The sequence below is a fragment of the Cryptomeria japonica genome, chromosome 6, assembly GCF_030272615.1.
Source record: "Cryptomeria japonica chromosome 6, Sugi_1.0, whole genome shotgun sequence".
NCBI classification, from domain to species: domain Eukaryota; kingdom Viridiplantae; phylum Streptophyta; class Pinopsida; order Cupressales; family Cupressaceae; genus Cryptomeria; species Cryptomeria japonica.
The window spans coordinates 116,446,202-116,460,041 of record NC_081410.1 but is presented as its reverse complement, the minus strand read 5'-3'; the positions used below and the strand labels follow the sequence as shown (position 1 = coordinate 116,460,041).

The 13,840-nt window shown below is 34.5% G+C and overlaps 1 protein-coding gene across 1 annotated transcript; it reads left to right on the top strand.

Moving 5' to 3' along the window:
• The first annotated feature begins 434 nt into the window (after nucleotides 1-434).
• Nucleotides 435-3,321, top strand: LOC131074791 (putative methylesterase 11, chloroplastic). Its single transcript, XM_058011471.2, has 4 exons — nucleotides 435-1,014; nucleotides 2,250-2,393; nucleotides 2,471-2,590; nucleotides 2,875-3,321. Exons 1-4 carry the CDS (start codon nucleotides 706-708, stop codon nucleotides 3,148-3,150), a joined length of 849 nt encoding a protein of 282 aa, XP_057867454.1. The 5' UTR covers nucleotides 435-705; the 3' UTR covers nucleotides 3,151-3,321.
• Nucleotides 3,322-13,840: the final 10,519 nt, after the last annotated feature.

Here is a 13,840-nt window from a genome sequence, read left to right as displayed (position 1 = left end):
TCCATGAAATATCCCATCTCAAACTCTTCATCTTCACCTACCTCTATCATAAATTTCAACTAGTTGAACCCTACACTTTACTCATCCTCTTTCACAACCTTCTTTTCCTAAGAATGTTGGCTAACAATCTCCACCCAAACCCATGCAAGATCTATTAAATTTAAGCAAAGATATCAGATAAATATTTGATTAGATCAATCTATCAATGAACATTCTGACTATGGGAATCAAAGAGACCACTTTCCTTGTGAATGTGAAATCATCCAAAATGTGATGTGATTTCACAGATTCCGTATGCCACATGTAGTACAGGAAGGGGTACCAGAGAAATATTTACCGTACAACGTGTCACCCCATGATTGGGACGACCTCTGGAGAGTTCCATATGAGTCGTACATCAATAGTGAACGTTAGAACTTTGACATTGATTGATAAACAAATAGAATGTCTAAATTATAAGTTGAACTCTTCAACTTTCTCATTCTGTTCAATGGAATCTTGATTTAGAGGGCTAAGTGGGACAGCCGCGGCCTAATTGTCTGAATTTTCTGTAACGGCAGAGATTAAAATCCTCCGTTTTAACACCGAATAGGCAAATGAAAGCCTCAAATTTCTTTCTTTAAGATCTTCTGCAGAGGGAAGGTAGTTGCAGTTATTAGACTTAAACGTAGGGATTTTTAAAGTTCATGTTTGGATTATGGTTGGATGGATCCTACGAATTTGAAGCCTGTTAACCCTGTGTTTGTTAACACAAGGAAGGCTATCTTAGACAAATTGGGTGATGGTGGATTGCAGAATAAGAAGCACCACTTTGTTTTGGTTCATGAAGGAGGCCATGGAGCCTGGTGTTGGTATAAAACTGCTGACCTATTGCAAAAATCAGGCCACAAGGCCTCTGTCTTTGATTTAGCTGGCTCTGGCCTTCATCCCACACATCCTTCCAAAGTTTCCACATTTGAAGAATATTTACAACCTCTGTTGGATGTTCTTCAATCAATTAAACACCCAGACAAGGTAAAGAAAAAATGTTGTGAATTTTAATTGTGTAGCAGAATATTTTTTTGTTGTTTTTGGTAATAGTTGTGTGAGTTTATTTCTTTAATGTTTTAGATTGAACTACATGATTCATAATCAGAAATAAGGAAGCAATTTTCTTTAATGTTTTAGATTGTACTACACGATTCATCATCAGAAATAAGGAAGCAAAACAAGAGAACAGAATGATTTAGCTTTATTTACAACCGCAGGGGATTCTCTGGAATTTGTAGGCTTGATTACAATAGAAAATTGGACAAGTCTTCATCTCCCTCAAGGCCATAAGTGCATTTTGTTAGATTCTAAAGCAGACATTTTGTACTTGTTTGCTTAAGTAACTCAACAATTCATTTAGATTATTCAAATCTTTATGCATATTAAGGACTTATACCTTATTCTCAGTACAGGGGGACTGTTTCTAAAATTCAACTTACTTAAATCTTCATGCCTATTGAATACTTCTGCCTTGTTTTCAAGTACATCTGGACTGTATAATCACATTCTTTTTGTCCTTAATTTCTTTTGGATTGCAATGAAAATTTCTCTGTAGATTATGAGGGCTTAACCTGCATTGACTGTTTTTTCATAAGGATCATTTTCTGCATTTTTTGTGGTGCTTATCAGATTGATCTTACTTCAGCTGGTATGAGTTTTCTACAGTCTATGGAATCAGTTTCACTTGTTTTTGTTTTGGCATTTTAAGTTTCAGTCAGCAATTCATTATCGGATAAAAGATAATGCAAAAACATACAACGCAATCTTATAAAAGATCTTACATTAATGAAATCTTATTTTCTCACAATTTTTTTTCTCTAGTTTCTCTATTATCTTGTTTCAAAGCAAAAAAAATTAACAGGAGTTTTTTGTATGGCCTTGATTTTCTTTTGTACAGAGATTTTCTGTCATTACAAGCATTGTGAGTATAATGACGTTGTATGTTTAGGAAATGACTATCCAGTCTTTAGAATGCACCAATACAAAGCTACCCTCATACACTATAACTTATATTAACTTATGATGCACCATCACTAGATAAAAATTTCTGAATGTTTATGCATTATATCTGATGCCATATACAGCATGTACTGCTTCACCCTCCTTTCCTAATTATAGTACTTCTATTAACACTACATATTAAAGGGCTTGTGCTTTTACACCTAACTCTTATGCTTTTATACCTCATTCTTCTAATATTAGTTAACTGGTTGTAACAGGTGGTTTTGGTGGGTCATGGATTGGGGGGAATGGCGTTGGCATATGCCAGTGAGATTTTTTCAACTAAGATTGCGGTTGCAGTGTATCTGGCAGGTCTGATGCTGCCAGGAGGATTGCAATTGCTAAAACAAGAGATAAACAAGGTCAGCCACTATACTTGGGCTAAGTTTGTTATTAATTAAAACCCTAATTCTCATAAATGTGGGTTATCAAATAACAGCTAGAAGCCAACAAGGAGGATGACAATCCCATAGAATTCATATGGGAGCAGGCAACAACACCAACCTTTTTGTCTAAAGAAGCATGCAAAGAAACTCTCTATAATATGAGTCCATCTCAGGTTATTGTTTATTTTTATTTTATTTAAGAGATTAGATTTTTACAGTCTATTGTGATTTGTATTTTTGTTTCTGGATTCAATTGTGTAAGATTTTTTGCATCAACATTCCCTGATCCATCATCAAAAAAGAACTTCAAGAAAAAACTAACGAATCACAAAATGTGATCCTAAACGTTGATGCAAAAAATCTCATAAAATTGAATTCAGAAACAAATGATACAAATCTATTTCTTCTGTTAGCTTTATCCAACTGAATTCTAACTTATTCTTGTTATCTTATACAGGATATTCAATTGGCTTCCACTTTGTTAAGGCCTATTCCTTTGGCTGTACAGACAGCAAAGGTAGAAACAAGTGATAAAAGATATGGGTGTGTGTCCAGAGTATACATAAAGACCAATGCAGATAGAGCCTGCCCTGTGAAGGCTCAAGAGGCCATGATCAAGATGAACCCTCCTCACAGAACTCTATACCTCAACTGTGATCACAGCCCATTTTTCTCTGCATCTCAAGAACTTCACCACATGTTGTTGGGTATTGGAAATACTTATGACAGGTGACATAAATGTGAAAATTCAATTGTAAAAGTCTTTGCATGTTACGTATGGATTGATTAAACCCATATTTGTAGCACAATAGAACATGGGGATTTGTTATACTTTTTCAATTATTTCAGAGATGCCCTCATTTTCAAAGGCATTCATGGACTTTGAGAACCATGTTTTCTTTGTTTTCACGTAAGCATATTTCTTTTTAAAGTTTTGACTTTGGAATTTCTCAACTTAATGTGTAAGCAAACTAATTTCTCAACTCAAAATAATAATATCATTAATTTCTCAACTCAAAATAATAATATCATTAATTTCTCAACTCAAATAATATCTCATTGTTTTAGTTGTACCAATAACATTTCTAATTTTGTTAAGGTCATGGGTGATGAGTGAATAGTAATGAGTCAGGCATATCTTTGTTAAGGAGTTCCAACTTTTGTAAGGTTGTGGGTGATGAGTAATGAGTCAGGGACACTTTTGTTAGAGAGTTCGAACTTTTTTAAGGTCGTGGGTGACGAGTAATGGATCATACATACCTTTGTTAGGGAGTTCGAATAGGAAATGACTAGCTATTCTCTACGATGCACCAATGTATAAGTTACTTTTATAAACCATAACTTATGTTTTCGTGCATCCTAGAAGTTGGATAGTTGTTTCCATTTGAATGTTATTAGACAATTTACTAAGAGCTTTTTTTTCTTCCAAAATGAAAATCCAATGGATAAGAAATATAGTGTGAAAGAACAAAAAAAAAATTTACTTTATGGTTTTGGTTTTGGTTTATTTTTATTATTATTTTTATTAATTAATTATTGATTTGAAAAACATATTAAAAAATAGATCACAGAATATGATTTGGAAGTTGATGTAAAAAGTATTTGTATCTAATAATTATTAAAATTATTTTTAATCATTTGTATGGATTATATGAATATTATTTTTTTATGATTACTTTATTTAAAACATTTATTGAATAATAAAATAAATAAAATTTACATTAAGATTTTTAGTAGAAATATCATTTGTAGGGAAACAAAACACACCTTGCAATTATTAAGGTTTAATAAATTGGTAAAAAATAAAAAATATAAACTAGATTTAAATAAACAATTGAGATTATAAATGTTAATGATATTAAGATGGTTAGAATAACTTAGCTCTATTTCGTAAGTTTAAGGCAGCTGATGAAGGATGCTTAGTAGTAGAATGTAGTCAATGATTGAGTTTGAGATCTATAATTGAACCAACACTACCTTAATTACCATAAACCTACTTAGAAAGTTTCTTCTACTACTAGATGAGGCTACACACACATCCTTTGCTCTTGTGAATTGTAGAACTTATTAAGGATGTTCTTATGTCTCAAATTAGGTGGTGATGAATTGTTGGTGTGTAGAGTAAGGTTTGATAGCTAGTCATAGTAGATTGCTAATAACCAAAATTGGAAGACAGGATAAAAAAGGTGCTCAAATTAATTCCATGTGTTGAAATGATCTAAGCCTAGGAATACCTTATATTTAAACAAAAAACACAGAGTAAGAAAATTGATGAGAGCTTATAAACTAAGAATATTGTCCCACCTTAAAATGTAATGAAATTGCATTTTATCATAAACAATATTTAGAAATAGAAAGATTATCTTAAATCTTATCTAAAGAAAATTAGGAAGTAATGAAATATTATCACATATTTTTAAATAATTAGACATAATCTTATGTAATATCCACATGAGCAAGATGAATATACCCTAATGTATAATGATGACTTGTTTACAACCATACCCTTTTAAGTCCAACTTTAGTGAATGAAATTGATGGATCCTAACACTAGACCATGCTAGGTACTCACGTACGTAAGATATCCCCCCAAAGAGAGAAGCCCTCCCTATTAAAGAGAGAAAAGAGATGCACGCCCATTGAAGATAGAGAAGAGATCCCTCCATCAAAGAGAAAGAAAAGACACCAAGTGTATCAACACACTCTAATTCAACCCTTCCACCCCTTTTTTTAACACTTTATTTAGTGTGTTTACAAAATTACCTAAATCACATGGAGCTATAGATTTATCTAAATTCTTACATCATTTTTAAAAAGAGAGTAGAAAATAACTAAAATTTGATTACAAAATTAGATTTTGTGTGAAAAGTTGACTAGGATATAAAGTAGTGCCAAAATTTGAGTTACAGTTCAAAAGTTACCTCTCTTGGCTAGGAAAAAGTGTGAAAGGTAGGAGAGACTTGAACTTGATACCATACTAAGGCCATCAATATGATAAGACATTAATTGTGTAGTTTTGGTGGTATGGCAATGAATTGTACAATATGGGTAAGTGTAGAAAGATAGGGGACCAAAAAGAAGCTACACCACTTTTTGGTCTCATTCAACACATAACACAAACATGTAATAACATGCTCACATTATGGCTTGGTAGTGGTTGAGCCTAGGCTTGATCACTACCAAGCCATAACGCAAGCACACATTATATCAAGCTTGCATTATGAAGAAGTAAAGCTCTCTCTCTCTCTCTCTCTCTCTCTCTCTCTCTCTCTCTCTCTCTCTCTCTCTCTCTCTCTCTCTCTCTCTCTCTCTCTCTCTCTCTCTCTCTCTCTCTCTCTCTCTCTAATTCTTTATAGCTCACACTCTTTCTCTTCCTCGGACTATATACATAAAATAAAAATTTAAGTATAAGTGGCATTTTAGTATACATTAAATTAATTTCTTATACTTTAAGTTATATTTCATGTATATATTGGCATGATGTTTGAGAATATTTTCAAATCTCTAGGACTTGCAATATAGATTCTAGATTCTAGGTCATGGAAGACAATTTTTCGAACTTAGTCAAATTTTAGTAATTAGCAGGCTCTTGTCATATTTCTATCTCTCTCTCTATCTCTCTTTTTGTCTCCCTCAAGCTCTATACTTATCTCTCTCCCTATCACTCTCTCTTGCCCCTTTTCTCTCTACCTCTTTCTCACCCTTCACTCTCTACTTTGTCTCCCATCTCCCTCTCTCTAATTACCTCTCTCTCACACACACGCACACACTCTCCTCTCTTTCTCACCCTTCTCTCTCTCTCCCCTTTCCTCTCTCCCTCTCTCTACATACCTTCCCCTTACTCTCTCCTTACCTCTATTTCTCTACATACCTCTCCCTCTCTCTATTTCTCTACACATATCTTCATCAGCCCTCCTCTCTCTATTTCTCTCTATCTCACCTCTCTCTCTCTTCCCCTCTCCATCCCTCCCTCTTTCCCTCTCCACCTCTCTCTACTTATCTCTATCCCCCTCTTCCTCTCTCTCATTATCTTCCCTCTCCATCTATCTATCTATCTTCCCTCTCACTCCCTTTATCTCCCATATCCCTCTCTTTCTACCTACCTCTCCCTCTCTCTCTACTTCTATCTCCCCTCTCTCTTTACCTCCTCTCTATAATTATCTCTCTCTCTCTCTCTCTCTCTCTCTCTCTCTCTCTCTCTCTCTCTCTCTCTCTCTCTCTCTCTCTCTCTCTCTCTCCTTCCTTAAATCACTCTCTATCTAACTACCTCTTCTTCCCCGACTCCCTTCCTCCTCTCTCTCCTTCTCTCTCTACTTATCTCTATCTCACTCCTCTCCACTTCTCTCTTTCACTATGTTTCTACCTACCTCTCCCTCCCTCCCTATTCTATTTCTCTGCATACCTCTCTCCATACAAAGTCCTCTTAGTAGGACCCCAAAGGAAGGGGGGTCCTTTATGCCAAAGAAAATTTATAAGTCTGGTGATATTTGATTGAGTTTCAAAGATTTTATAAAAATAATATGAGTGTCATAGTTTGGAATTGAAATATATTTTACTAGGTCTTAGAACCCCTCTCAATTGGGCGATTACACATTGAATTTTTTGGAATGATCACCGATTATAACTTTACGACATTAATATTTTTGGGTAAGTTGGGCCATTTTATTTTGCTTCTTACTAGTTGCTAGTCTTCAATCACTAGTTGATGAAATATTGTGAAATTTGTTGGGTGTTTGGTATATTCTCTAGTCATCAATAATATCATTAGTTGGGCACATGAGTTTAGAAGATGTTCAAAAGGTTTGGTCTATAGAAATTAACATTAAAAAGGTGAATGAAGGTTTACTTGCTGGCTAATATTCCTCATAGCTGGGCATGATTGTTCATGAGCCAAGCACACAACATCAAAATTTGAAACAAAGTTTTAGAAACCCTTATGTTGGTCTAACCTATTTGTAAGGTGGATGTGAGGCTTGCAGGAAGTGTTGCAGTAGACAAGGAGGAGGTTACAAGTCAATTTAAAGATTTTAAGGTGAGATGTGAGCTTGGATTGGAGAAATTTTAAAAACAATAGTCCCTTGTTATTATTACTTATTTTACAAAGTCTATACTTTCTATTCACAAGGTTATGAAAATTGTATTTATTCAATTTGTAATCATACTTTTTGTTACATCAATTATTAAATAAAATATTAATGTTATCTCCTTTTTGTAAAAAGAAATATAAATAGCTATTGGAGTTGATTTTTACTCTATGCAGTTACAATTGTTCACATAATATTATTGTTTAATAAAAATTCCAAAGTTTCAAACATCTTGAAGGACTAATCTTTAAATTGGTATCAGAGCAATTGATCTTGCTAGCCTACTTGGGTTTTTATCTTGATGTCTGAAATTATTTAATGAATTTAGAAGATACAAAGTATATCACTTGCAGGAGTAGGAGAAGGAGAGAAAGAGGTGTTCTTAGTTGAGACTAATAAGAAGAAGGTAGAATGTGGGATGAACATGACCAACAAGATCCCAATATAATGGCCATATGAAATTATTTGGCTAGGGGAAAATGGTAGTTGGTTTAGTCAATAACCTTAATGATGGAGACCATGAATACGAATAACAAAAATAATTAGGGTGATCATGAGAATAGTGGAAACAACAATTGAAATGGTGGGTATAATGACAACAAAACAGAAGGTAGCAACACTAATATTCTAATAAAAAATTATAGGAGAACTAGTAGAACCACCCTTAGGCCTCTAATACCTAAATTTGTATAGGCATGACCTAGAGAACAAGTAGGACAACACAATGGTGGTGAAGGTTGGGTAGAGTATTAAAGGGAGTATCAATCATTAAGTGATGAGTTTCATCCATCTATGTACTTGGTAGAATTTTTTAAATAGAATGTAAAAATAGTCTTAGAGGAGAGAGAGGAGAAGGGAACAACAAATATTTGCAGTGCAAGGTGGGTAAATTAGCCATGCCTAGCTATGATGGTTCAAGTAAGTGTACTATACATGATGGGGTGCAAAAAATAGACACCTATTTCAAACTCAATCTCGTGATAGAGATGGAATGAATTAAGTTTGCAACCTGATTTAGATGGAGAAGGTCATGAGTGTTGGTACCATGGCTTAGTGACCTTGGGGCATGATAGTATCACTTCCTATACTGATTTCACTTAGAGATTGATTGATAGATTTGATATGAAGGATTCAAAACTATACTTTAGATAATTGAAATATTTGAGACAAGTTGGTTCAGTTGACTCATATGTTTTAGAGCTCGAAAAGCTAGCAGTTATGGCCATAAATGTCTCTAAGAATAGATTAATTGTTCTCTTCATGGAGTGATTCTCAAAACCACTTCATGGTTGGATCAAAGCAGTTAATCCTAATATCATGCAATATGTCATGAAGGGGGCTAGAAATTTAGAGATTTCAAATCCTAAAAATAGATTTTAGCCAGAACCATTTTAACATTAAAGAGATAAGGAACATTTTCAAAGGGAGTGGCCTAAGACAAATGCTATGGATGGTGAAGCTTAGGAACTAAATAGAAAAAAGTTAAACTTTTAGTTGCAAAGAGCCTTTGGAAAATGGCCATGGGTTTTTGGGGAAAGGAAAGGTTCATTATATTGAGGTGGTTTTAGATAGTGAGAGGTAGAAAGAGCTAATGGTAGAGAATGAAGTGATTTAGATAGAGAGAATGTGAAGGAGGATGAGAATTTACCCAAGGGGCTGCAAATGTATAACTATTGCTACACTTTATATCATTCCTAGATATAACTCTTTTAGAGTTCATGGGGTTCTATAGGGACAACAAATAATAGTTTTGATTGATAGTGGGGAAACTCATAATTTTATTGATTCAACCTTGGTGGATAAGTGTTTTATATATAGGCAAAGGACTTTGAGGGATTAAATGTAATAGTAGCAGATGGCTTCAACATGTATTGTACCAAATAGGTCTCATAACTACATATTTCTCTATGAAATTATACTATCATTGATGATTTCTATGTAGTTGATTTGAGAGATACTAATGCTATTTTGGGCATTCCATGGATTCATTCATTGGGAAAGTGTCCATAGACTTTTTAGTTTATGGAGTTGACATATAGAGTGGATGGTAATAAAGTAGTCTTAAGGGGTTTTTCAATTGGTTCTCCCAAGATCATGACAATGTAGAGGATAAAAAGCATACGTAGACATGGAAATGTTGCATGGGCAACCCAGTGTTTGATTTCATCCAAGGACTCTACTCATAGTAGTGGATAACATCATGTGGATATTCAATCTATATTTAATAAGTATAGTTTATTTTTCAATGATATTCCTCCAAGGAGACCTTTTGACAAGCGTTTTGAGCATGCGATCAAGTTAGAGGAGAGATCTAAGCCTATTATTACCACCCCTTATCATCATCCAAAAATATTGAAGGAGGAAAAAGAAAAAGTGATTAAGGAGTTATTGAACATGTGACATATCAGGCCTAGCTTGACTCTCTTTATTTCTTCAATTATTCTATTGAAGAAGAAGGATGAGACTATGTGGATGTTCATTGATTACCATAAATTGAATAAAAGGACAATTAAAATACAAATCCTATCCCTAGGATCGATGAGTTGTTGGATGAGTTACATTGTGTAGTGTATTTTTTGAAGATTGATCTTCAATTGAGATACCACTAGATTAGAGTGAGGGAGTAGGATATTCATAAGACAACATTTAGGTGTCATTACGATCACTATGAGTTTCCATTCATGCCCTTTGGGCTAACCAATGCTCTCACGACCTTCCAATCTTACATAAATCATATTTTAACAAACAACTGTGAAAGTTTATTCTAGTATCTTTTTATGATATTCTTATATACAAGAAGACATGAGAGGATTACATTAGACATCTTGATGAGGTGTTGGTAATCATGGAGGCACAATCCCTATTTTACAAAGCTTCTAAGTGTGATTTTGGAGTATAAAAGACTCTTTATTTAGGACTTGTGATTGGTGCTAATGGAGTCTAGGTTCACCAAGAGAATATTTACACCATTTTGGATTGGCCCCTGCCAAAGATATAAAAAAAATTGTGGGAATTATATAGCCTATGCAGATATTCTAGGAGGTTTGTGAAGGGGCTCCCATAACTTTATGTACCTCTCACAGACTTAAGGAGGTGATGAGTACTTGTTTTAACATTACTTGACTTCTCTCAACCCTTTATTTTAGAGTGTGATGCTCTAGGTGAGGATGTTGGGGTAGTATAGATACATAATAAGCACCTCATTTCTTATGAGAGAAAGAATATACACAATGAAGAGGAATTATATCACATTTATGATAAGGATATGCTTGTCATCATGCATGCATTGACAAAGGTCAAAATGGATCACAACAACTTGAAATAATTATTGGATAAAAATGGTTTGAATGAGAGACAACAAAAGTGGGTAAGTAAAATGGTTTGAATGAGAGACTACAAAAGTGGGTAAGTAAAAATGGTTTGAATGAGAGACAACAAAAGTGGGTAAGTTGAGGCTGAGTAGGTGAATACAAAGCAAGAGTTTTAGTGAAATTTCCATCAGAAATAGTCATGTCCCCTGATCAACATCCAATATATGCATCAGCTGTAGCAAGCCAAGGTCTCCCTAAGATGACTAGATATCCCCCTAATGTAGCTTTAGGAGATAAGATCAAAAAATTTGCCCGATATTGCCAGGAATCTAGAGTAACCACAACAACTTCAATCATACCATCAAACCAAACTGTAGAACTGTCAGCAAGCTGTAGAATTGTAGGAGTAGGCCTGAGACTAGTTATGTTAAGTTTTTGCATAATATCCTTTGTCATTACATTGATGGTTGCTCCCAAATCTATTAGTGTGTTCTTTATCTGAGTGCCATTGATGACTATTTTCACAATAGGACTACCAGGGTCAGAATATTTAGGTATTGAAACCTTGCCCAACATAATATCAACTAGTTGACCCATTACATGTACTGTTTGCAGATCGTTTTTCTTCCTACCTGGTTTCTTTAAACATGCTTCTTTAATTGCTTTACCATAGATAGGGACATCCTTAATAGCCTCGAATAATGCAATCTTAACACATATGTGTTTTAGCTGATCAATAATATTAAAATTTATATCCTCTTGCTGATGACTCTCTTCAGCTTGCAACCTTTGAGGAAATGGGGGTATTTGCTGATTCTGAGGAATTTGGGTTGTTGGACTAGATATTTCCTTTTCCTTTTGTACTTTCTATGTCCCGAATCTAAGGTGAATATCACTTATAGTAAGAGAATATGTTGGGTATGTTGGCAATATTGCATTATAACAGACAATGAAAGATTGTTGGCATTTTATAAGGATATTGAGAAGGTTGTTGATGATTATGGATATAACTGATTAAAGATGTTTTACTGTCTTGATATTATTATTTTGTCATTGATGTCAAGAAATTGATTTTCTAATTCAGTATGATGTTGCCATATCTTGAGAAGTATGATATGAAGATTATAAAGATGTCGGTAAAAGACACAGGAAAGAATATAATGAATAAGGGGATGAATAAGGTATTCAATGGGCAACTACTACCGAGTCAGACAATGATGAGATCATGATGTTTTAGATTGTTTTAACATCATACATATGTTATAAATTGTAAAGGTTAATACTATACTATGTTATCAATCAAAGAACCTAGTCGGTAAACCCTAAGGTTATCGCTATTGGTTAATGAAGGCGGAATGTCTACCGAGTGAAGTTTAGTATTCACCGAGTTGTAACCGAGCTATAACAGAATGCATTAAATGTTTACATGCGGTATTTAATGAAGGAAGTTGATGAGCTAGAGCGGATTAAATGATTGGTAAGCCATGGAAGAAGTTTGTTAACGAATCTAAGGCAATGAAAAGTCGGCATGAAGATCTACAGCTCAGATTGAACCGCAATACCCTGGCACAAGTTCCAAGACTAGTATGCAAGTTCCAAGGCGGGGTAAAACATTTTCAGATCGAAAGATGCATTGAACTTGGACAAGATTGAAGATCTGATGGCTATGATTGATCATGGGAAATGTGATCAAGGAGATTAAGCAATTATCTAATTGTTTATAAATAGGAAACTGTTGATAAACAATGTATGCGGGCAAGTGTATGCACAGGGATGCTACATAGTGATTACTGAGCACATAAGCTTGAAGACCTGTTTGAATAACAGAGTATAGAAGCCCAGTAGATAGACAAGATTAGTTCTATGTCTAGATTGTATTGAACAAATAAGAATCTGCTTTAGCATTTTAGATGTGAAGTTTCAGATAGATTTTTATTACTGTTATTTTGTGAAAGTAACAAAAAATATCTTAACCGAGTGGACTTAACAGTCTTATATGTAAACCCTCTAGCAAGGTGACATTCTGATTGAGTGTTTGAAATCCTTTAACAAGGTCACTTCTAACAAAGTGAAGATCCTAACAGATCTGAGGGAAATCCCTTAACCGGGTCACATCTAGCAATGTGTTTGTAATCTTTAACAGGATTTGCTTTTAACCGAGCATACTCTAGAAGAGTATATTTCTTAGTGGGTCCAAAATCCCACAGTGGTTTTTCCCTATTTGGGTTTCCACATTAAATCTGGTGTTATGAGGTTTATATTGTTCATATGCTTTTGAGTTTGCATGTTTAACAATTTTGGTTATATTACTGATATATATGTTACCGAGGTTGAATCTGATGTTTTTATGGATGATTAAGTTTGTATGATTCACCCCCCCTCTCATCTTGTTGGCTATTGGATTTGTACTTATATTAAGTATTAGAACTATCAGGGTATTGACTAGGATCAGCTGAATATACTTGTTATTGTTGTTGAGGCTTGCTATGATGATTTGGCATGGGTTGAGTTGGCAGTTGTGTGGGTTTAGGTGGAACAGTATTAGGAGCGGGAGGTGACATTATAGCAGGTTGTTGAGGTTGTTGCAGTGGTTGTTGATACCCAGAAGACTGATTTGACCATTGTTGACTTCCTCTCCATTGAGGAGTAGGTTGCCAATTCCCTAGGAATGGCTACCATGGTCCCTGAGATTGAGACCAATTTCCTTGTGGCTGCTACCACTGTGAAGATTGATTGGCAAAATTTTACCCTTGGCCTTGAGGGTTATACCAATTTTGATCATTTCCAAAATTTTGAGCATATGGAGGCTGCCACTGATTATTTTGTGCATAGGAATTTCCATTATAACCTAAAAAAGAAAGTGGATCAGGAGGCATACCTTGTCTTGGAAAATTTGGCCTTCTTTGAGCAACATAAAAGATTTGTTCATCATCTCCATGTATTGGCTTAAAATCGGGAACATCAAGACTTGCAACCAACTTACATCTATGACAGTCTCTATTCTTCTGCCTACAATGTGGACAGAATT

What these genes read in the sequence shown, in the direction of transcription:
- LOC131074791 (XM_058011471.2), top strand. Translation starts at nt 706, where the DNA reads ATGGATCCTACGAATTTGAAGCCTGTTAACCCTGTGTTTGTTAACACA. An exon ending in CAATTAAACACCCAGACAAG is followed by an intron (nt 1,015 to 2,249) that starts GTAAAGAAAAAA and finishes TGGTTGTAACAG; the next exon opens with GTGGTTTTGGTGGGTCATGG. An exon ending in TAAAACAAGAGATAAACAAG is followed by an intron (nt 2,394 to 2,470) that starts GTCAGCCACTAT and finishes ATCAAATAACAG; the next exon opens with CTAGAAGCCAACAAGGAGGA.